This window comes from Vicugna pacos, chromosome 17 (genome assembly GCF_048564905.1).
Source record: "Vicugna pacos chromosome 17, VicPac4, whole genome shotgun sequence".
NCBI classification, from domain to species: Eukaryota; Metazoa; Chordata; class Mammalia; order Artiodactyla; family Camelidae; genus Vicugna; species Vicugna pacos.
Window position 1 is genome coordinate 53,735,523 of NC_133003.1, and position 22,135 is coordinate 53,757,657.

The 22,135-nt window shown below is 55.9% G+C and overlaps 1 protein-coding gene and 1 long non-coding RNA gene across 2 annotated transcripts in view; both read left to right on the top strand.

The window, feature by feature from the left end:
- Nucleotides 1-16: 16 nt before the first annotated feature.
- Nucleotides 17-5,020, top strand: LOC140686831 (uncharacterized). Its single transcript, XR_012060815.1, has 3 exons — nucleotides 17-124; nucleotides 1,706-2,057; nucleotides 4,933-5,020. It is a non-coding gene; the product is annotated as an uncharacterized lncRNA (long non-coding RNA).
- Nucleotides 5,021-8,772: 3,752 nt separating this feature from the next.
- The window catches only part of EFCC1 (EF-hand and coiled-coil domain containing 1), a 28,639-nt gene continuing 15,276 nt past the window's right edge, over nucleotides 8,773-22,135 (top strand). Inside the window, exons 1-2 of the mRNA XM_072941964.1 lie at nucleotides 8,773-9,792; nucleotides 11,192-11,475. Of these exons, the coding sequence (XP_072798065.1) occupies nucleotides 9,085-9,792; nucleotides 11,192-11,475 (992 nt within the window). The 5' untranslated portion in view covers nucleotides 8,773-9,084. The remainder of the gene's footprint in view (nucleotides 9,793-11,191; nucleotides 11,476-22,135) is intronic.

The window sequence follows — 22,135 nt, forward strand, 5'->3', positions numbered from 1 at the left end:
GCCTCTGCTGGTCCCAGGCCAGGTGCGCAGACAGCTCTGGAAGACAGGTGTATCCACAGGCAGGGCCAGCTGTCTTCCGTCATCCACTCATCCATTCAGTCCTGAAGGAACTCCTGCTCTGACGGTGAGCATCTACCCTCCACCTGACCCTTCCCTGCAGAACAGGGGAGAGGGGCTGCTAGCACCCATTGTAGCTCCATCTGCCCCCACCTCCCGTCCTCTGATGAAGGCAAAGGAAGCGTTGGGCTCTGCAAACTCAGGTCACCCCACCCCACCCCACCCCTCTCCCATGCAGGCTCTCTGTCTCTGCCGCTGATGTCCTGAAAATATCATGAGAAGTCTGTTCAGTGATCATGAGTCCCAAACTCAGAGATGAGGAAACTGAGGTGACACAATTTGCCAGAGGTGACACAAGCATGTGGTGGCACTGGATTGAAATCCAGGCCATCTGACTCCAGAGCTTGGGCTCTGGGAACACCCTTACCCCTGCCCCACTGCTGCAAGTTCTGGTTGCTGCTCCGGGTGTGGAAGACCACAGAACACCAAAGGGGCTGGGGTGGAGGGACACACTGCAGAGGCGACTGACCAGAGGGGATCTGGGCAGGCTTCATGGAGGAGGTGACAAAAGCCAAACCGTGGTGCTTGCCAGGCAGAGAAAGCAAGAGAAGGCTTTCCAGGCATATGCAAAAGTCCAGGGGAGTGAAAACGCATGGCAAGTTCAGGGAAGGATGATGGGGCTGGGGAGGTGGGCGGCGCTCCTGGCACAGAGCCACAGGGCAGTAGTTTGTTCAAGAGAATGGTAGCCGAGGCGCCACACACGCCTGACTGTTGTGGAAACTGAGGCTCTAAGCTGAGACATGACCCAGCCGTAGCCAGAGTGCCAAACTGTGGCTGGAGCTGGAACCAGAACCCAGGCCCCTGCCTCCCACTGCCTGCCTCCCTAGACCACCCCTAGGGATTCCAGAATACTGCCCACTGACTGGAGCCCTCCAGGATTCCTCAGGTTTGAGCCTCAAGAAGAGCTGCGAGGGGAAGTCACCAGATGGCAGTGAGCTCCCTGGGGAAGAGCACTCTCCTTCTCACCCCCAGATGCCGTGACCACCTGTCCAGCAGCCTGGAGACACGGGCCATAAACGAGGAAATGCTAAACAGACACACACAGGGTCAGAAGGAGAAAAGGCTCCATTAAGAGCAGGTCAAGGGGGGAGGGTTTAGGTCCCTGGTAGAGCGTGTGCTTAGCATGCACGAGGTCCTGGGTTCAATCTTCAGCACCTGCATTAATAAATAAGTAAGACTAATTACCTCCCTCCCCCCAAAATAAATAAATAAAAAGAAACTGCCACTTTAAAAATTAAATTTAAAAAAAGCTAGCAGGTCAGTGACAACACCCTCCCTGAATGGACAGCAGGCCTCCTGTGCCTCCAGTGCCTTCTGCCCTCTGAGTCTGGTCTGGCTCCCAAGGGTCCCTGGTCACCCTGTTACCGAGGCCAGTCTCCCCAGCATTGATTGTGGGGATGTCCCTCAGCTCAGGGTCGAGAGGCCACAGGTCTTGGACAAAAAGCCCCTGTCTGGCCCTGGATGTGCATCAGACTCACCTGGGGCCCTGCTCAGGAACTGGGGATAGACTGTTTCCCAAACAACCCCCGCAATGGACTCCCTCCCACACGCTCTTCTTACCATGTGATGTCAACACTCTTCCCATCAGGGGCGGGACTCGTTCCCTTCCCACTGAACCCAGATGGAACTCTGGGACCACCTCAGCCAGCAGATGATGGTGGAAGTGACACCACGTGACATCTGAGGCCAGGCCATGCGAACTCCATGGACTCCTGCCTTGCGCACTGGGCCACTCCCTCTAGGAACCCAGCCACCACGGTGTGAGGAAGCCCGAGCAAGCACGCGGAAAGGCCGACAGCCTGCCTCCCTCCCGACATGTGAAAATACCAGCCTTCAGATGACTCCAGCCCCCAGTCCTCGAGCCCCTTGGCTGGCACCACGTGCAGCGGAAACCAGCCGTCTCCATCAAGCCCTCTCTGAACTGCAGGCTTATCAGCAGAGTAAGTTACTGTCCTAAGCATCTAAGTTGCGGGATCATTTGTTGCGCTACAATAAGTAACCAGGACAGAACCCTTATTTTTTTTAAAGTTACCTCCACCAAGACAGAAACTGGACAGCCAAGATTTGGAACCATTGCCCTGAGGGAGGCAGTGACCAGGTCAAGACCCTGGGCACCGTGGGATAGAATGAGGGCACGTGTGCCAGCTGGCACTCAGGCGTGAGGGGTGCACCGTATCTTCATCCAGTCATCTGTCGGTGAACACTGAAGTTGCTTCCATGGCTCCGCTGTTGTAAATAGTGCTATGAACACTGGGGTGCACGTAGCTTTTCAAATTAGAGTTTCCACTGGATATATGCCCAGGAGTGGGATTGCTGGATCATAGGGTAGGTCTATTTTTAGTTTTTTAAGGAATCTCTGTACTGTTTTCCAAAATGGCCACACCAAGATGTTGTAGCATTCCTTTTTATGGCTGAATAACATTCCACTGTGGGATATACCACATGTGGTCTACCCATTCATCAATCGATGGACACTGAGGTTGGACTTTAGGGCATTTACGAAAAATGCTGCAGTAAACATTGCCGTGCAAGTCTCTCTCTAGGCAGATGTCTTCATTTCTCTTGGGGGGGCACCCAGGAGTAGGAGAGCTGGGTCATGCGGCAGTTCTCTGCTAACCTTTTACTGTCAAACTGTCTTCCAATGTGGCTGCAGCACTTCACTTTCCCACCAGCAACACCTGCGGGTTCCTGTTCCTCCACATCCTCAGAAACACTTACTCTCCGTCTTACTTGTTATTGCCATTCTGGCGAGGGTGAAAGAGCCTCTCACTGTGGGTGGGGTCTGTGTTTCCCTAATGACGACTGAGCCTGGGATCTTCCCATGTGCTTACTGGCCGTCCACAGATCTTCTCTGGGAAAATGTCCGTCCCCATCTTTCACCCACTTGCTCTGCTGTTTTGCAGGGGGAGGCAATTAGGTTTACTTACTAACGGCAGTCCTGGGGATTGAACCCAGGACCTCATGCACTCTAAGCACGTGCTCTGCCACAGAGCTCCACCCGCCCCTCACCACCCACTTTTTGATGGGGCTGTTTGTCATCGGATTATTGAGCTGTTGTGGGAGTTCTTGGTCAGTTCTGAGACCAAGTCCTGAATTGGGCATGTGTTTTGTAAATACTGTCTCCCAGTCCCCTGCCTGTCCTGTCATTTCTTATTGGCGTCTTTACTACTGCACCCTGAAGTGCAACTTCTGAATTTTGATGAGATCCAATTTATCGATTTTTTTCCTTTTAGAGGACCATGCGTTTGGTGTTGTAGCTAAGAAATCTCTGCCTGAATCAGGCCCATTTTAACTAGAGAGAAGTAACACTTGGCATCTGAACACTAAGCCAATCCACTAACCGAGACTCCTAAGAACATAAAAGCTTTGACACTAAAAGCGATGTCCCCCGGGCATTCCCACATATGCCGGGGGTCTGAACAGAATGACCTAAAGTTTCTGAAAAACGGTTTGACAATATCAAGGGCTTAGATGTCCTGGCTCCTCGGCCCTGCAATAAATCACTCAGGAATATACAGCCGATGGTTCACAGTGTTGTTTTAAGGGAGAAAAACCACAGACTTCCTCTGTGCACATGTGCTGGACAATGAAGCACAGGTCAGTCCTGAGAGGGAGCGCGGACCAGCCCTCAAGAACATTTGCACCAGGACAGTAACGATGGGGAAGCCGTTAGGAAGGGGTGGACGCGCACGGAAAGGTCCCAAAGGCTGCTTTTCAGCTTGTTTCTCTTTGTCACCTCTAAGAAGGTGCGATTCACATTCTGTACGTTTCACCCTTCCTAAATGTTCTGACAGATGTATACAGCCTTTTAATCACCACCCCCAGTGAAGACAGACTGCTTCCATCACCCCCGAAAGTTCTTTCATGCCCAAATGCGTAGAAAACATCTGCAAACAAACACGTCGGAAGAACCCTGTGCTCCCCCTTGTTGGCACGATGGGGGATGATTTTTGCTTTTTAGCATTTTTCTGGGCTGTTTCAAGGCGCTTCGAACAATACATTGTTTGGAGTGGCTCAAACAATGCTGCGCTGACTTCAGAAAACCCTTTCCCCACCAGGGCCCCCGCTCTCCCCCACGCGGACGCTCAGCCATCCCCTGCTCAAACAAAAGTGCAGGAGACCTCCGAGTCTGCTCACTCCAGCCTCAAACAAAAACCCTGTGGGTCCAACCGGCATGATTTCAGAGGCGCCTGGTAACACTGCCCAGCAGACAGACAGGCCTGACAGCGCCCCATTATCAACCCTGACTTCCCTGCCCCTGCTGGGCTGGGGCGGGGGGGGGGGTGCGGAGGCCAGGCAACGGCTCCCTGGCCCAGATATTGAAAGGCTTTCTTTTCAATATGGGCTGGCCCAGAAAAGTTCCTGTTCAAAGGACTCCTTCACCAAAAGCAGCTGCCAGCTGCAGCAGCAGGGGTGGCCTTGCCCGGGTTACCAGCTCTCAGCATTTACACCAAATCAAGTCACAGTCCTCTGAGGCAGCTCAGAAGCCCAGAGCCAAGCCCTAGCGTCCTGCCTAGATGCACACAGCAGCTCCCCAGGCGGCGGGGCTCCGGGCCAGAGGGCGCTCCAGTCCCGCGGAGCCAGCTAGACGGCGTCTTCCTTTTGAGGGAGTGAGTTCACATCTACAGAAGTGTGTTCAAACAAAACAACATGATTTGTGCCTACTTTAAGCCAGGCCCCGTGCAGGGCACGGGGTGAGCACCAGGTCTCCGGCCTTGTGATGCTTGGACCTCATGGGAAGACTGCAAATAAATGGCAGTGTGGTGCAACAGCCACTTTAAAAAATACAAATAAAAAAATACATGTCATTTGTAGGCAGAGAAAGCACGTGGAAGGCCACACACCACAGCGTTCCCAGTGGCAGCGGCAGGGAGGCAACCGAGCTGGGAGCTGGAGGTCTTCTCTCAGCGCACCAGAAACCGGTCCTGGTGAACAGACAGGCAAGCATCCCTGCCCTTGTGGCTGATAATCTGACACAGGGACACAGACACACACAAGGCCAGAGTCTGTTAAAAAGGGCAGAGGGCTTGCACTGTCGCTGAAGGCCTCACTGAGGAGGTGACGTTAGAGCAAGGGACTTGGAGGTGAGGGAGTGGGCTGTAAGTATCTGAGGGAAGCAGATGCAAAGGCCCTGTGGTGAGTTAGAAGAACACTGAGGAGTTCAGTGAGTGCAGCAGTGCGGTAGTGAGGGCAGAGGGGTTTCGGGGGATGCAGGTGCCCTCTGCGTGGGGCCTTGAGGCCATTGTGAGGACTCAGCCTTTAGTCCCCATGAGAGGGAAATAATTAGGGGTCCTGAGCCAAGGAGGGCACCCCCTGGCTGTGGAGAACAGACAGATGTAGGAGTTCAGGGGCAGTTCCTGAGAGGAGGCTGTTGCAAGGATACAGGTGAGAGCTGCTGGGGGCTTGGTCCAGGGTGGTGGCAGTGGAGCAGAGAGAAGGGGTCAGATTGGGGTAAGTTCTGAAGGTAGAGTACTGGACGGACCGACAGACTGGACGTGGATGTGAAAGTGAGAGAAGACGCCGAGATGGCAGGGATGTGCCGAGGAAGGCAGGAAGAGCTGAGATGGCGGTGGGGGTCGGGTCAGGAGTCCAGGACTGGGAACATCTGTATCCCCTGACCCATCAAGACACACTTGCATGACACTGCCCGCAGGAATGAAAATGGTGTGGCCACTCTGGAAAACAGTCGAAGCCCCTCCAAAAGTTAAACATAAAACAACTGTCCAACCCAGATCCCTACCCTAGGTATATAACCAAGGGAAATGTGAACACAAAAACTTGTGCATGCACCTTCACAGCGGCAGTATTCACAGCAGCCCCAAAGCGGAAACAATCCACGTGTCCATCAAGAGATGAACGCGTAAACAAAACGTGGCCCATCCATGCAAGGGGATGTTACTTAGCAATCGACAGGAATGAAACGCATGCTACCCATCACACGCATGAGCCCTGAAAATATTGCTGTTAGTCTTCTCAAAGAGAAGCCAGTCACAAAAGGCCACGTATTATGTGATTCCGTTTATGCAAAGGTCCACAATAGTCAAAGTCACAGAAGCAGAAAACAGTGGTTGCCCGGGGGAGCGGGAGTGGAGGGTGGGAAGCTGGAGGAGGGGGTGTTAACCAGCACAAGGGTTTTGGGGGATGGGTGATGAGAATGGTCTAAAATGAAACTGTGATGATGGTTACACGCTCTATAAATACACTAAAAGCCATTTATGTATATACCTTAGGTGGGTGAACTTTGTGGTAACTGGTAAATAAAATGTCTTCCCTCCACCCCCTAAAAAAGAAACAAACAAAAACATTGCCTTGTCAAAAACAGGTGTTATGGTGAAAGCCAGAAACCTCCAGCCCCCGGAAAGAACCACCAAATCTGTTTCTTAGTCCTCCCTTTTCTGCGCACTTACACCCACGTGTCCTCATAGGAAGTGTTTAGCCCTGTTTCGTGCGGGTCTGTGGTACACGGTACAGCCGCATTGAAGTGTACACAATATTCTGTGACCTGTTTCCCACGCATCCTTTTTCAGTGATTCATCCTGGCTGCTGTACGGATGGGTACCACACAGTCTCCCGTTTCTCACTATTATAAACAATGATGCAATGAACATTCGGTACACGTGTGTTTTTCTAAGGCAGAGGCCAAGAAGTGGAGCTAATGTAAAATTTTTCAGGCAAATTGCTACTACTTTCATTAATTTCTAAAAATGCATGTCCAAAATGGTTGCGGAGGAGTATCTGACTCCTCCCTGGCAGAGGCATATCTTGGGCAGGCTTTAAGCATAAGCAGAAATTTGCCAAATGAATCAAGAGCTCGTTCTGGGGTACTGCAGCAGAGGAGACAGAATTTTACCACTTTCTCAAATCCCAGAACTTAACCTGTAAATTCCTAGCGCTGTATACAAGGCCAGATCCTGCCCACCTTGTAGCTGAAGACAGCTGAAGAAATCTGCCTCTTGCTCCCGGGAGGCTGGATGAGGATACCCGGTTCCAGTATCAGGTTAGGACATCTCAACACTTCTCTTGTCAAAAAAAAAAAAAAAAAAGTGGGGGTGCGGAGGAGAAATAGCCTAACACTCATCTGAAAGGCTGGTTTTTCTTTCACCTTCCAGAAAGGTGTTCTAAGGCACCAGAGAAAATGTTGGCCAAACACCAATAGGCACATGAAAAAATGCTCAGTATCACTAATTATCAGAGAAAGGCAAATCAAAACTAGAATGAGGTATCACCTCACACCAGTCAGAATAGGCATCACTCAAAGGTCCACAAACGATAAATGCTGGAGAGGCTGTGGATAAAAAGGGAACCTTCCCACACTGCTGGTGGGAATGCAGTTTGGTGCAGCCACTATGGAAAACAGTATGGAGATTCCTCAAAAAACTAAAAATAGACTTACCATAGGATCCAGCAGTCCCACTTCTGAGTATATATCCAGGGAGTACTCGAATTTGAAAAATTTGAAAAATTACATGCACCCCAATGTTCATAGCAGCACTATATACAATAGCCAAGACATGGAAACAGACTAAATGTCCATCAACAGATGACTGGATAAAGAAGCTGTGGTATATTTATACAATGGAATACTACTCAGCCACACAAAAAAATAAAACAATGCCATTTCCAGCAACATGGACGGACCTAGAGATTGTCATTCTAAGGGAATTAAGCCAGAAAGAGAAAGAAAAATACCGTATGATTATCACTCATGTGGAATCTAAAAAAAGAAAAATGGACACTATGAATTCATCTACAAAACAGAAAGAGACTCACAGACATCGTAAACAATCTTATGATTACCAGGGAAAGGGGGTGGGAAGGGATAAATCTGGGAGTTTGAGATTTGCAAATGTTAGCCACTAGATATACAAATAGATTTTTTTTAAAGTTTCTTCTGTACAGCACAGGAAATTACGTTCAATATCTTGTAATAGCTTTTAATGACAAAATATGAAAACGAATATATGTATGTATATGCATGACTGGGACAGTGTGCTGTACACCAGAAACTGGTAATTGACTGTAAAAGGAAGAAAGGAAGGAAGGAAGGAAGGAAGGAAGGGAGGGAGGGAGGGAGGGAGGAAATGAATGCATGCATGCATGCTGGCTAAACAGCTACCTGTTAGCCTGCTCCCAGCTCAGAGACTGAATTCCGGTCACATAACCAAATTACATCCTGGGGCACAAAGGGGCGGGAGGACGAAAGACCACCACTTTCCTATCCCCGAGGCGGCCCGCCCTCCAACACACACAGAGTTGAGAGAGCCAGGGCCCAGCTCAGATCAACTTGTTTCCGGGGGAAGGGCCCTGATGCATCTCCTGACTTCGAGCTCGGCTTTCCTCCGCCCGCCCTGGGCCCTGGTTACCACGTGAGGCCCTCTGCACCAGCCCTGGTGGAGCCAGACGTGGTTTCGCGAACCCAGTATCTGAATGATGCGGGGGGAGGAGGACTGTCCGAGCTCGCTCGTAGGGCTACCCTCCAAAGGCTTTCTGGAGAGAAGGGGCGGGGTGACGCGTGGGCGTGGGGACACGCCTCCAGCAGCTGCACCAGGCTGCCACCCTCCAGCCTCTCCTCAGCTTCCTATCCTGCGCCCACCCCTCGCCCTCGTCTCGGGGCAAACTTTCTGCACCGAGTGGACAGACCCACAATGGGAGGAAGAGAGGAGACACCAGGAACGGCCCGGGAGTGATGAGGGGAGGAGAGCGCGGGGGACACCGAGAGACGCGAGAATGGGAAAGAGAGCAGGCAGTGGCGGCCCTGCGGGGGTCTCGGGGCCCCCGGGCCCCCTCCTCAGCCCTCTTCAAGCCAACCCGGGTAAACACAGACGCCCTGCCAGGCCAGCGCAGCTGCTGGACACAGCCCTCGGCGCCGCTCCAACCAGTCACAGCTAAGCCCCTCCTTTCGAGAAACTCTAAGGCCGCCCCTGGAAGTGGCGGGGAGGACGGCCTGGAGGAGCACGCTCGGCAGTGATGGAGCCCAGCGGCCCGGGGGAGGCCAGCATGGACGCCGCGGCGGGCGACCCATACCAGCGACCCGCGCGACGCACGCAGTGGCTGCTGAGCGCCCTGGCGCACCACTACGGGCTGGACCGCGGCGTGGAGAACGAGATCGTGGTGCTGGCCACCGGCCTGGACCAGTATCTGCAGGAGGTCTTCCACCACCTTGACTGCCGCGGCGCCGGCCGCCTGCCCCGCGCCGACTTCCGAGCCCTCTGTGCGGTGCTGGGACTGCGCGCAGAAGGGACCGGCGCCACCGGGGAGGCCGCCGGGGATACGGCTGCCGGAGACACAAACTCTGGGGATGTGATGGCTGGGGACGAGGCCGTTGGGGTGGCCACCGACGGGGACGCGGATGAGGACGAAGAAGCACGTCTGGCGCTGCGCGCCGAGCCGCCCGAGCTCACCTTCCGCCAGTTCCACGCACGCCTCTGCGGCTACTTCGGCACCCGCGCCGGGCCCCGTCTGCCCCGCGGTGCTCTCAGCGAGCACATCGAGACACAGATCCGCCTGCGGCGTCCGCGCCGCCGCCGCCGCCGCGCGCCCCGCGCGCCCGGCCCCGACGGCGGCCCGGACAGCGAGCGCCTGGCGCGACTGGAGGAGAACAGCAGCCTGCGCGAGCTGGTGGAGGACCTGCGCGCCGCGCTGCAGAGCAGTGACGCCCGCTGCCTAGCGCTGCAGGTGCGCGCGGGTCCTGTGGCCCAGAATAGGGGAGCGGGTAATGATGGAACTGGCGGGGGTGTGGGGGCGTTTGAGCACCGGACTGGCTGCAGAGCCCCTACTGGGCAGAGCAAGGGCACACAGGGCAGCCCACCCCACTTTAGCCTACTTGCATCCTGTCCCTATCCCACCCCGTTCCACTCCAACCCACTCCAGTCCCCACCCCTACTCTTATCACCATTTTAGCCCCCATCCCAGCCCCACCCAGATAATAATCCCATATACATGGCGCCCCCATCTCATCTTGCCCCGCTGACCCAGCAGTGGAACCCTCCCAGGAAACCCGGGCTGTCTCACACAGGCTCCTGAGCTCTCTGTCTGGCCAAGTCTAGGAGATAAGGTGTGAGGAAGGCCATGTCCCCACCCTTCAGGAGCTCCCTGTCTAATGGGGTTTGTGGGCATCTCCACGCATTCAACAAATATTAGCGGGCCTCCCTCAGGGCCAGGCCTAGCATCCCAGTGCTAAATAGGCAATGTCACTGTCGCTCAAGCAGGCACCGGCCACCTAGCACCGGGCAGCCCATCCTGAGATATGGAGAAGGAAGCACTAAGAGAGGCGTGGCCCCAGCCCAGGCACCTGGGATGCAGTCAGCAAACACTGGGGCGCCGTGTCCTGCCATGTACCAAAGGCAATACAGGGGGCTGAGGGGTCAGAGGAGGACAGAAACAGCCTCTGCCCCAGGGGACCACAGGCCAGCAAGGAGCTGACGTATCAGCCCCGCCGGCTCTCCACACGGCCTGGTCACAGCCCTGAGGGGTAAAGAGAGGCGCGGGGCCCAAGGCGTGGGTATCGGTGGCCACAGCGGTGGCCGGGCAAGGGCGGCGGCCAGCGTGCACCGGAGAAGCAAAGTCTGGGGCAGGGAAGTACTCCCTTTACGTGGAGTCAGATCGTCCAGGATCAATTGTTCTCCAAGTCTTTACTGAGCACCTACTGTGTGCCAGGCCAGTTCTGGGTGCCAGTGAAGACAGAAGAAAGCCGCGCCCTCAAGGGGCCGGCAGTCTAGCAGCAGGCACCCGGGAGGGCCGGGGTCGCCGTACGATGCACAGAGCGCTCCCCGAGTCTAGGCAGTGGAAGAGCACAGGGAGCGGGGCTCCGACTGCAGGAGAAGGGGCGGTTGGGACTCACTACAACCGTGCAAAGAGCAGAACGGGCTTTGTGCCTCAGTTGCCCTTGTCCATTGGGGGGGGCAAGAGCGCCTGCGTCGTTAGAGCTACGGCGAGGGTTAGACGAGTTCAGATGGGCCCTGGCGAGCGGCACGCACCCGCGTGAGAAACGGCTGCTCTGCTAACGTGCTCGGCCCAGGTGGTGGGGTGCGGCGCCAGGCGTTCACCGCCTGCCCCTGCTGCCCTGTCCCAGCAGGTTGGCCTCTGGAAGAGCCAGGCGGGCGACCAGGAGGCGGCGCGCAGCGGGCCCGAGGCGGCGGCGCGGGAGCTGCGGGAGGCGCGGGGCGCGCTGGCGGCGGCCGAGGCCCGCGCGGGGCGGCTGTGCCGGGGCCAGGCCGAGGTGCGGCGGCGCGCGGAGGCGGCGCGGCAGTCGGTGCTGCGCAGCCTGGGGCGCGTGCGCGAGCTCGAGGCGCTGGCGCGGCAGGTGCCCGGCCTGCAGCGCTGGGTGCGGCGGCTGGAGGACGAGCTGCGGCGCTACAGGTGAGCAGGCGACCCGGGTGCCCAAGATCACCTCCCGTTCTCCCAAACGTCAGGCGTGCTTTCTGTCCCCCCGCTTGTTCTCGTGGTCCCCTGGTTGTTCGTGTGCTCACGTATCCATCCACCCACCTATCCACCATCTATCCATCCATGCGCCTGTTCACCCATGAAGTCCCTCCACTTGCCTATTCAGACTGCGATAGGATATAGTTATTCTTGTTTTTGGATGTGATCAATGTAATAACAACAACTGCTAACAATTACTGAGCACCTAATGTGTGCCAGGCTCTGAGCTAAGCACCTTCCCGACTTAACTCACGGAAGCCTCACAACCACCAGCCCTTGGAGGTAGGTAGCGTTATGGCCCCATTCTACAGATGAGGAAACAGATGCGCAGTGATCCCTTGTGTTAGCTCCACCGACAGAGGAAGCTGGGCTCGGGACCAAGGCAGGGCCTCTGACAGACGCAGCTTGGAGTCCCTGCCTGCCAGGATGGCTGTAAAGAGGCAGTGAGGTCCTGCCCCACACACTTAAGTCCTCAGTAAGCAAAGCTCCCTCTCGCTTTCAAATTGCAAGGCCCTTGGGCTGCCTGCCTTCCACATTTACTGAGCACCAGCTTGGTGCTGTGTCGGGCACTAAGGACGTAACTGTGAACAAAACATCCCGGGGCGGGGGGAAATCCTGAAATCCTTTCCCCAGGCAGCCACTCGTGACCACATGAAGTTGCCACGTGAGCAGCAGGCTGGATGAGCGCTATGGGGGATGGGCAGGAGCCTCCCCAGCACGTGAAGACCTGACACTCGGGCAGAGCGCGGAGGGAGGGATGTCACCTGGCAAGATGGGCCAGGGAGGGGGAGTACGTGCTGGAAGACGGGAATGATGTGGAACGAGCACAGAGGCAGAGGGACCTTGGCACCGTCCAGAAACTAAAAGAGCAGCTGGAGGGGGAGACCTGGGGAGGCCAGGCCAACCCCAAAGGTCGTGGCAAGGACTTTAGCCTTTCCTTCAAGAGAGAATGAAGCCCTAGAAAAAAGTTCTAAGCAAAAGGGTGACAGGAACAGACTTGCATTGAAAAAAAAAAAATCACTCTGGCTCCAGTCGTGACAGAGAGAAGGGCAGGAGACAGTGGGAGCCTGCAGAGAGGCTGTTGTCTGCCTCCAGCCTGGGAGGAAGGTGGTCTGGCCCAGCCTGGTGGGCAGGGCAGTCAGAAGGGGTGGCTTTGAACCTCGTTCCTCCCAGGAGGGACCATGCCCTTGACTTCTGAGGCGCTCCCAGCTGGGAGATGAGACGGCACAGCAGCGGAGGGAGGAGGCCCACCCTGGGCCAGCCTCCTGCAGCTCCAAATGTTTGGACAGTCACTTCCTGTTTGCATAGCTGATCGGATGAAGAGTGGGGCGCACTGGCTTGAGGCCGGTGTCCAGCTGAGGAACTTTCCCCAAGAAGAGAAATAAAGGGTCTCTTCTTTCTTTCGCCCTAAACTAACTGTCCTTTACAGCACGGCTATAGAAGTGACTACAAACACGGGGCTGGCTCTTTGCACTGCGGGCTGGGTTCACACCCAGCGCCTGTTCAGTCCCCGCAAGGACTGTGCGAGGGAGGGGTTTTCATCGCCATCTGACAGGTTGTGGGAAGTGAGGCTCTGAGACTACACAGCCAGGAAGTGGAGAAGGTCTGCCTGCCCTCTCAGCCCATGTTCTGTCTTTCCACGTTACCTTTTTTGTTGTTGACTCACGATTATAAGATGGCTGCTGTGCCTCCAGGCCTCACATCTGCTGTCCAGGCATAAAAGAACCGGTGACGGTGGTGGTGGGAAGAATCTTCTAGTGCGCTTTGCCTTTGTCTCCAGGGAGAGATCCCTCTTCTCCACTGGAACTTTCACCTCCGTCAGCTTGACTAGCTTGTGTCACGTGGCTGCTCCTGCCTGCAAGAGGGTCTGGTCATGTGGATGCCCCCAGACAGCACTGGGGCTCTCTTAGGAAGGACAGAGAGAGCTGATAGTGAAGAGGTTCCAAAGGAGATGGCCAGTGAATGAGGAAACCAAGGGCCAGAGAGTGACACCCTGTGAAGGTCACACAGTGATCAGATGATGGTCAGTCACCTGTTTCCCTGCCCCTATAAAAACGTGCCCCTCAACCTTGCCCAGCCCCAGGGAGGAAGCAACTTGCCAGTATGGCCCCACCGGTAAGTAACAGGCCCTCCTGGACTCCCCCCACCCCAGAAACATCTGCAGAACACCTGACTGGCTGGAGCGGGCTGTGGGCTACCTTGTCACCTCTGCTTTTGCATGACAAGTGCTGGCAACTCAGTCCCCTGAGGGCTGAGCTGAACCCCCTCCCTCCACAGCTGGACCCTTGGGCCTGCAGTCTGGAGGAACCCGTGGGTAGGAGAGGCCCCACACCCCAGAGCCTGGAGGCCCAGCAAGTCCTCTTAAGGACATTACTCTGGAATGCCTCCAGGTGCTCTGCAGATGTGTCTGGGGGAGAAAAAAAGTGCAGTGACTGAAATCCCCCCTGGGGGTGACAGCTCGAAGCCGTTTGGTTAGAATGAGTGACTCCCACTTTTCCTGCATCTCCCAGCCTTCAAAGCTGTCACTGCGGTCTGAGAACACTCAGGTTGGTGCTGGACCACCAGTTTTCAAATGAGGAAACAGAGCCCCCGGATGGGGGAGATTCTCCGAGTCACGCAGGCAAGCTCAGCGAATCCAGGCCTGAGCGGAGTTTCCCAGCTCCTCCAAACCAGGCATCCTTCCCTTTCTCCGCCACCTGCTCAAATGGAATCCCAGCCACTCTCTTCCTCATTTCTCCAACTCCTGTTTAGTTCTTTTTCCCCCCACTCAGTCCTTTGTTGTGGGCTCCACCCTGCCCCTTACCTTTTTCCCAGGTAAGCCTCTCCTCGGGCAGTCTCTCTGGGATCGCTGCGGTCCCCAGCTTGCCAAGCTCTTTCCTCCAGGGTGTCAAGTTCCCAGCATGCTTTGTGGCTGCCGACTGTGAGCCCATCTTTGGCAGAAGCCATGATCCTGGGCATGGAGTTCGTCCTCTGCCACCACCGGGGCCTGATTCTGGGCTGATTTTTCGGTTCATTTCTTAGCTCAGAGTTTCCTACCTGCAGGTTGAGGTCCTTCCCTAAGGACAACATCCCAAGGCCAGTAAGTGGGGTTTTCTCACCTCTGTTCATGGACGAGACAGCCCCTCCCTGGCCGGCCCCTGGCTTCGTGCAGGGGGCCTCCTCCTAACTCACCACACAGGGTCTTATGACCCTGTCCCTACTTGTGACATCAGAACCTCGGTCCTGACCCCTCGTGGGCATTTCAGCTCCATCGCCTGCCCCTCACACAGGCCGGGCATCTCCCCTTCCAGTGTTTGACCTTGGCTCTGTGTTCTTTCAAATGGCTATAGCTGATTCATCACTTCTGTGTATCTGTAGTAGACCTGACTGAGGAGCCAGAGGGGAAGACGTGGGTTACGCTGCCATGATGCAAATAGTTTCAAGTGGAATATTTGACATCGTCATTCATAAAACACCATTTAACACTGCCATCCAACTAGAGTGTTTCCCTGTCACTTCTCCCAAACTACACCCAGCCACTCTCCGCCTTTATCTCCAGTTGTCTTTCTTCCTATTCAGCCAGGTCTCTTAGATGAGTGCCAGAAAGCCTGACTCAGACTGACTTGGGTATAGAAGAAGTTGGCTCTTAGTAAAGTCTAGGTATTTCCAGCTTCGGGCATGGCTGGATCCAGGTCCTCAAACAGTGACCTTCAGACATGGAAGCTGTACTTCACTCTCAGACAAGCTCTCTCCCCTGGCAGCCTTGGGGCAATTACGTATCCAAAGCTCCACATCTCGTACACAGATCCTCTCTCATCTGAGCCATCCCACTGGAGTGCAGACTGGGTCTCTGTGGACCCACTTAGAAATATGTTCATCCCTGAACCTATCAGGGGGCCAGGAGGATGTGATGCTCTGATTGGCCAAACTTCAGTCACATAACCACCGAACATACACATACCCACAGTCAACTCTGTCGAACTCGGCTCCTCCCAGGAGAATCACAGGGGAGCGCATCCCAGATGCCCCGGGTCCTCTCTGGAATCCACAGCCCATATCCCCTTTCTTGTCCTGGGAATAGCCCATCTGCAGCCACTGGAGAATCTCTGAGCAGTGGGGGCCCAGGAGGAAGCATGCTTAAACGCAGGGCAGGCTCGTCTCAGAGTCAGCCCTTCCAGGCTGCTGAGCACTGTGGGGTGGTCGACAGTCCTCTGCACCCGCACTGACCTGGGCCTGTTCCAGTGTTTCAGAACTTGCTGGGAAGGTGGCTTGAAAGGTTCCTTATTACCAGTCTCCTGCCCCTTGGCGTTTCTTTGGGCTCAGAGACCAGCCCAAGGCTCCCAGTAAGATGGTGAATGAACAGACCAGTGAGCCCATGCATGGATGCCGAACACAAAACCACCTTGGCAGAAAAGGCCTGGGCGTGCAGGACTCCAGCACCAGGCAAGCCCCGAGTAGTCCGACAGACTGTGCTGCTTGGAGGGGAGCTGCCCTGGACTTAGTGACTGTGGAGTCTCCAGAAGCCCCAGGTCTCAGCCATCTGCCTGCCCCGCCACCCCCTGCTCTGCGCCAGGGAGGAGCAGCTGGGTCTTTGGGACACCTGGGCAGGTGGCCTAGGGCCAGCACCACTGGGCAGGGGCTGGGCTCAGAGTCTCAGAACAGAAGACAGCAAACCAGCCCAGGTGGAGCAGAGGAGGGGCCACCGGCCTGGCCTCTGTGGCTTTGTTGTCTGGAAGGATGAAAAGGCTGGGAGGGAGGGGGCAGGGAGAGGGAGGCCGTCAGAGGCCACCTCCTTTCTTCTGCCAGAGTGCAGCCGCCTGCCTGACCGGGGATGGGCGGTGGAGGAGCAGTCAGCGGGTGGGGAGGGAGGGGAGCAGACGGGGCGGGGGGGCAGTGGGCAGGGGAACAGTCTGGAGCTGGAGGCGGCTGCTTGTGGGTTCCATTATCCTCGGAACTGAGTGTGTGGGTGGCCGCTAGTGGGAACCCAGGCCTTTCTCCTGGGGACAATACCCAGGGCCCACAAAGGGACAGTGGTGGCTGGCATCCGCCGCAGGCCCTGCCTGGGGCCCTGGAGATGGTGAGGAGGGAGGCCCAGCCAGACCTGGGTTTGAAGGACCGTGGGGACAAGCTGTTCCGTCTCCCTCTGTGAGCCTCAGTGGCTTGATCTGTGAAGCGGGGGTGGCCCTGTTCCTCTGGAACTTGGTGGAGGTTCAGTGAGATGGGAGCAGACGGTGCAGGGGCTGAGGGTGTAGCTCTGGGGTGGTGACCTGCGTAAGTCGTTCTTACTCCTGGGAGCCTCCGTTTCCTCATCTGTAAAATGGGGGTGACGAGATTAATCATCATCATAATTATTTTACCAGTTCGTAGGGTATTTGAAGATAAAATGCTAACAAGTATAAAACACCTAGAATAGTGCTTACTTTGAGAAAATTTCTAATGAATACTGGAGATTATTATTGTGTTTATCCCTTATCACGTGCCCCCCATAAAGAGTAATGGTAGTGCGGCTGGTGGTGTTAACATCAACAGAGTCTGGCCCCAGAGAGCCTTCTGTCTGTGGGACCTCCAGCAAGGAGTGGACAGTGTCAGCCGAGTGTGGGGGCCCTACCGGAGCCACAGAGTGTGGGCCCGCAGGGAGGAGGCGCGAGTAGCACCTCTGGGGAGAACAGTGTCATCTGAGCTGGGTGTTGAAGGATGAGTACGAGTTTCCTCAGGCATCGCAGATTCAGGCTGCAGTGAGTGCAGAGGCTTAGAGGTGTGAAGGCCTTGGTGCCTCTTGGGAACAGAGAGACATGTTGTGGATGGCGGGTTTTAAGTGGCAAGTGGCAGGAGAGGAAGCTGGAAGGGCAGGCGGGGATGGTGAACGGTCCTGAGCACTGTGCACAGGCCTTCACCCCGGAGAACAAGGGAGACAGAGAAGGGCTGGAAGCAGGGAGCCGAGTGAGCACGGGGAGAGACCCTCCCTGCTGCCTGTGGAGGACAGCTCAGACAGGAGAGGCGAGAGGCAAGGAGGCTGTTTCTGGGTCAAGAGAGAGAGGACGAGGCCTGACCTCCAGTGCCTGAGAAGGGATGGACCACCAGCCGCACAGCGGGGGGCCTCAGTCATGCCATCCTCTGCCCTAAGACAGAGCCTTCCTCAAGGACAGAACCTTAGGATTTGCAGGTTGAAACAGACTTTGGAGCTGGAGGCAGCAGCCGGCTGACTGTGGGGACCTTCCTCGGGGTGGAGGAGCCAGCAAGGGGTCACCCAGAAGGAGTCTTGGTGTCCTCACCTCGTGCTGGGCCAGGCAGAGCACACTCGTGTGGCTTTCACCCTGGCGCTGATGGGCAGTGGGCACTTCAGAGACACGTGGGCCGGGGGCCAAGCCAGGACCTCAGGGGTCGTGGGGAAGAGAAGCTCACATGGGCCACGGTCACAGTCACAGACCCACAGGAGCCCAGCTCAGCAAAGGACTGCACTGGGCACAGGCTGAGGAGGGGTGCTGGGTGAATGTGGTTCCTCCCGGCTCCTCAGGGTCGTGACAGGGCCCAGGAAGCCTTCGCTGGGGGGTGGCCAGACCTTTGATCCCCCGGACACCACCCTGAAATTGCCGCCGGAGTTAGTAGAGACACAGCACCCAGGTCTCAGTTCAAATTCCAGCTGCCGTTTCTTGCTGCATCCCCGACGTCTCTTGCTACACTGTCCACAGGTTACACGCTCCGGCCAGTCTCACACGTGGGCGGGGACACCACCCCTGCACAGGGATGACATCTGTGGGCAGCTGAGAAGATGTCTCCAGTGGCAGGCTTATCAGTTAGAGGTACCTTCAGCTGCCATCATGGAGAACTCGCCTACCCATGCTTGGAACACGCCGGGGTTCATTGTCCACGCCTAGCCAGAAGTCTGGGGTGGGCTCTGTGACGGGTCTTTGCGATGTCCCTCAGACATGTGGCCTCCACGACGCCTTAAAGGCAGAAGGAAAGTGGAAATCTGTTCTTTTCTATCCAGAAAAACAAGGCCTGCCCAGAAACCTCGAGAGGACGTCCACCCGGCACAAGAGCCAGGGCAGGGTCACCGAGGGGCAGAGGAGCCCGGGCACGAGTGAGGCCGTTTCAGTCCTGGGCCTCTGCTTGTCCCTGCTTGATTTCCTGCACCCCTGCTCCATGCGGCAGGGACCCCAGATCCATAACTTGTGAAATTCAGTGACGCAACATACTGCCTCCCAGCGCCTGGAGGTGAAGTTCAGGGAAGAACACTGCCTGCCCGGCGCAGCCTGGGTGATGGCCACCACTGTGACCAGGACGCTAGGGTGCTCCAGCCGGCCAGGACTGGCACACACACTCACCCCTGTAGTCTGGAAGGGTGGGTGCTGGGATAGGCAGGGGGCAGGACAGCTCGGGCAAGCAGGGTGGGCGCTGTTACCAGGAGACAGAAGGACGCCGGTCAGACAAAAGCAACAAGCGTCTACCTCATACCTCCCTCTTGGAGGTGAGACCCCCAAGAAGCGGGAAGCCGCAGTGTGGCACCGAGCAAAAGGAAGACAAAGAGCAGATGTCCGGGCCTCTGAGCCAGGTGGTGGAAGTTTTCGTGTAGTGGACGGTTTTCCAGAAAGCCTCCGGGCCCAGCAACGTGGCCAGCTCCCGCGTCTAGGGTGGTCCCGTCCACGCAAGAATGTGCCGCTCACCCACGAGGGGCGGCCAGTTCCGGGGCAGAGGCCTGACACGGCTTGCGGCTCCAGAGGAACCAAGACCCTAACGTGGCCTGGCTGGCACAGATGACTTCTGCAGACCCAAGCCAAGGAGACTCGAGAGGACCCGAGGGAGGGGCACCGCAGCCTCCAGGGTCAACCTGGGGCGGAAGCAGTGGCGGTGGTCCTGTGCAGGGAGCAGTGGAGAACACAGGTCTGCCTCCTCCGGGTGCGGGGAGAGCTACCTTGTCTTGGATATTCTGGTTGCTAATGACTGAAAGCAAACTCAAACTGCCTTAAGCTTGAAAACCTGAGGTGCCCGCGGTTAGGGCTTCAGTGTGTGAATTTGAGGGTGACAGTGGCCCCGAGTAATGGGGCCCCACTCCGGCCCCAGCTTCCCCCACTCTGTTTGCTGTGCACACCTCCAGCTGCACCAGCTTCTCTGTTCCTCAAACCCCCAAATCTCACTCCAGTTGGGCACAGGGTTCTTGATCTGGCCACCCCCACCGGCTCCTGACTGATTCACAGCCACATCCTTGGAGGTCCCCGCCACAGACAGCCTGCTCCTCCGTCCTCTCTCATGGCTCCTGGCCTTCCCATCCTTCGTTTATTTAAAAAAATTCCTTTTCATACTTTAAAAATTAACTTATATAATTATATTTATTAAGTTATATAAGTATATAATATATTATTATATAATAAAATAGTCTTTATTAAGTTAATTTTAATGAGTATATTTAAATATTTTATAAAATTATATATACCTTTTATAAATTACATATTAAATTCTATTTATAATTATATTCATATTTTATTTAATGTAACGTAGAGGGGAGGTGACTCATCTTTCACTTACTTTGTGACAACTTCACGGAGCCCGTCTCCCAGGGACCGTGCCCAGCAGGGCGGCTGGCTCAGTTCACCTGGCGGATGAGTTACACAGCGAAACTGTAGCTCGGACTGGGGGGCCTGCTCAGACACCCCCACTGCACCCGCTCCCCCAGTACAGGTGGCACCCCGGGTTCAGGTGGGGACCAGAGACTAGGAACAGTCAAGAAGGCCCCCAAGTCCCCGAGGCCCGTCTGCACCCTCCCCTCCTGGTGACTTAGGCCCCGAGGCCCGTCTGCACCCCCTCTCCTGGTGACTTATTTTCAGCTCTTCCTCCGAGGGCCCCAGGCTCTTCTTCCTACTGTTGTTTTCTTGTTTGCACACACGAGTCCCTGCTTCCTGCGAGCCTCGGCTCAGGAAACGCGGCACAGCCCAGGCAGCCGGGCGTGCGAGCCGCCGGGGCCTCCCGCTGCCTTCTGGTCCCTGCTCCTCGGGGGCCCTGGCCAGGCCCTGCATGTCCGGCCTGCCCTGCCACTTCCCGAAGCTCAGGGGCCACTCAGGAGGGAGAAGCAAAGGCAATGACGCTTTCCACCTGTTCCAGAAAAAGCTGAGCCCCGGGGGCAAGATGGTCTCTCATGTGCCACCTTGCAGTCAGCTGATTACAGCCCCAGTTCAGACAGAAGCCTACAGCTGCCATCAGGCATTCCGCAGATGTCATTAGAGCCCATAGCCAGTTGACTTTAAGTAAGGAGGTCACCCCGGAGGGTCTGGGTGAGCCTGGCTTAATCATTTGATGGCCTTAAAGCGAGGCTGAGGGCTTCCCTGAAACGGAGAAGTTCCGCCTACAGGCAGAGCTCCCACTGTGCCCAGCGATTGGTGATCTCCCCTCCTCTGGGTTCCAGCCTCGCTGAGCTGACCCTCCCCCAGCACAGAGAGCGCTTCCTGCTCATGCAGCCCTTGAGACGGCACTGTGGCTATGGACATGGACAAAGGGGGACATGCCCACTAGCCCTACTTCTCTGGTTGAACCCTGCCTAACCCAGGCCCGAGGCAGAAGGGGAGCAACACTGACAAAGGAATAGAGGCCACCGTTTCTGTGCACCTGCCCGGAGTGAAGCACTGTGCTCAGGACCTCACGTCCACAACCTCATTTAACCCCAACTCTGTTGTGAACCGTTCATCAACAATCATGCTTTAGGCCGCAAGTGCCAGAAAACTCAACTCAGAATGGCTTACACCACAGGGACAGGGATGACCCTGCCTGATGAGTCAGGGGAGAGCAGTTCAGTGAGATTTGGGAGGACCCGACTCTCCACCGCCCAACTCTGTCTTCCTCAGCCTCTCATCTTGGCCTGTCGGTAAAGGTCCCTCACGGTCACAAAATAGTTGCCATGGCCTCAGGCATCACCACCACATCCAGAGACAGAAAAATAGCCTCCTCCTTCCACTTCTCTGTTCCCAAAGATCCTCCTGGCAGACCTCCCCTCGCTTCTCATTAGCCAGGATCACATCCCACACCTGTTCCTCAACCAGTTCTTGACAAAAGGAAGGAGTCCTCATGATCAGCTAAGACCAACCAGATCTGTCTGGAAGCACTTGGTCAGTCAGCGCCTGAAGAAATAACTGAGATGGTGCAGGCGAGATAGATGGGGTGTGACTGTTTGGGTTGTTGTATTTGGTTTCCATGCAACTGTAACAAACGACCACAAACTTACTGGCTGGAAATGACGGCCATTTATGATCTCATGTTCCACAGGCCGGAGTCTGGGCAGGCTTCCCCGGGTTCTCTGCTTCGGCTGCCACAAGGCTGGAGTTAAGGCGTTGGCCTTGGGCTCAGGGGAAGAATCTGTTTCCAAGCTCAGCCAGGGGTTGGCAGAATTCAGGTCCTTGTGGTTGTAGAACCAAGAGCCCATCCCGTGCCGGCTGCTGGCGGGTTGGGGGGGTCTCTCTTTACATCCTACCTCCCGTGGCCCTGTCCGTTCTCCAGCCAGCAGTGACCCCAGTCCTGCTCACATTTCACATCTCCCTAACATCCTGTTCTGTACCAGCCGAAAAAGTTCTCTGCTTTGAAAGGGACTCATGTGACAAGATGGAGATGATATCCCAGCCGAAGGTCAGCTGTC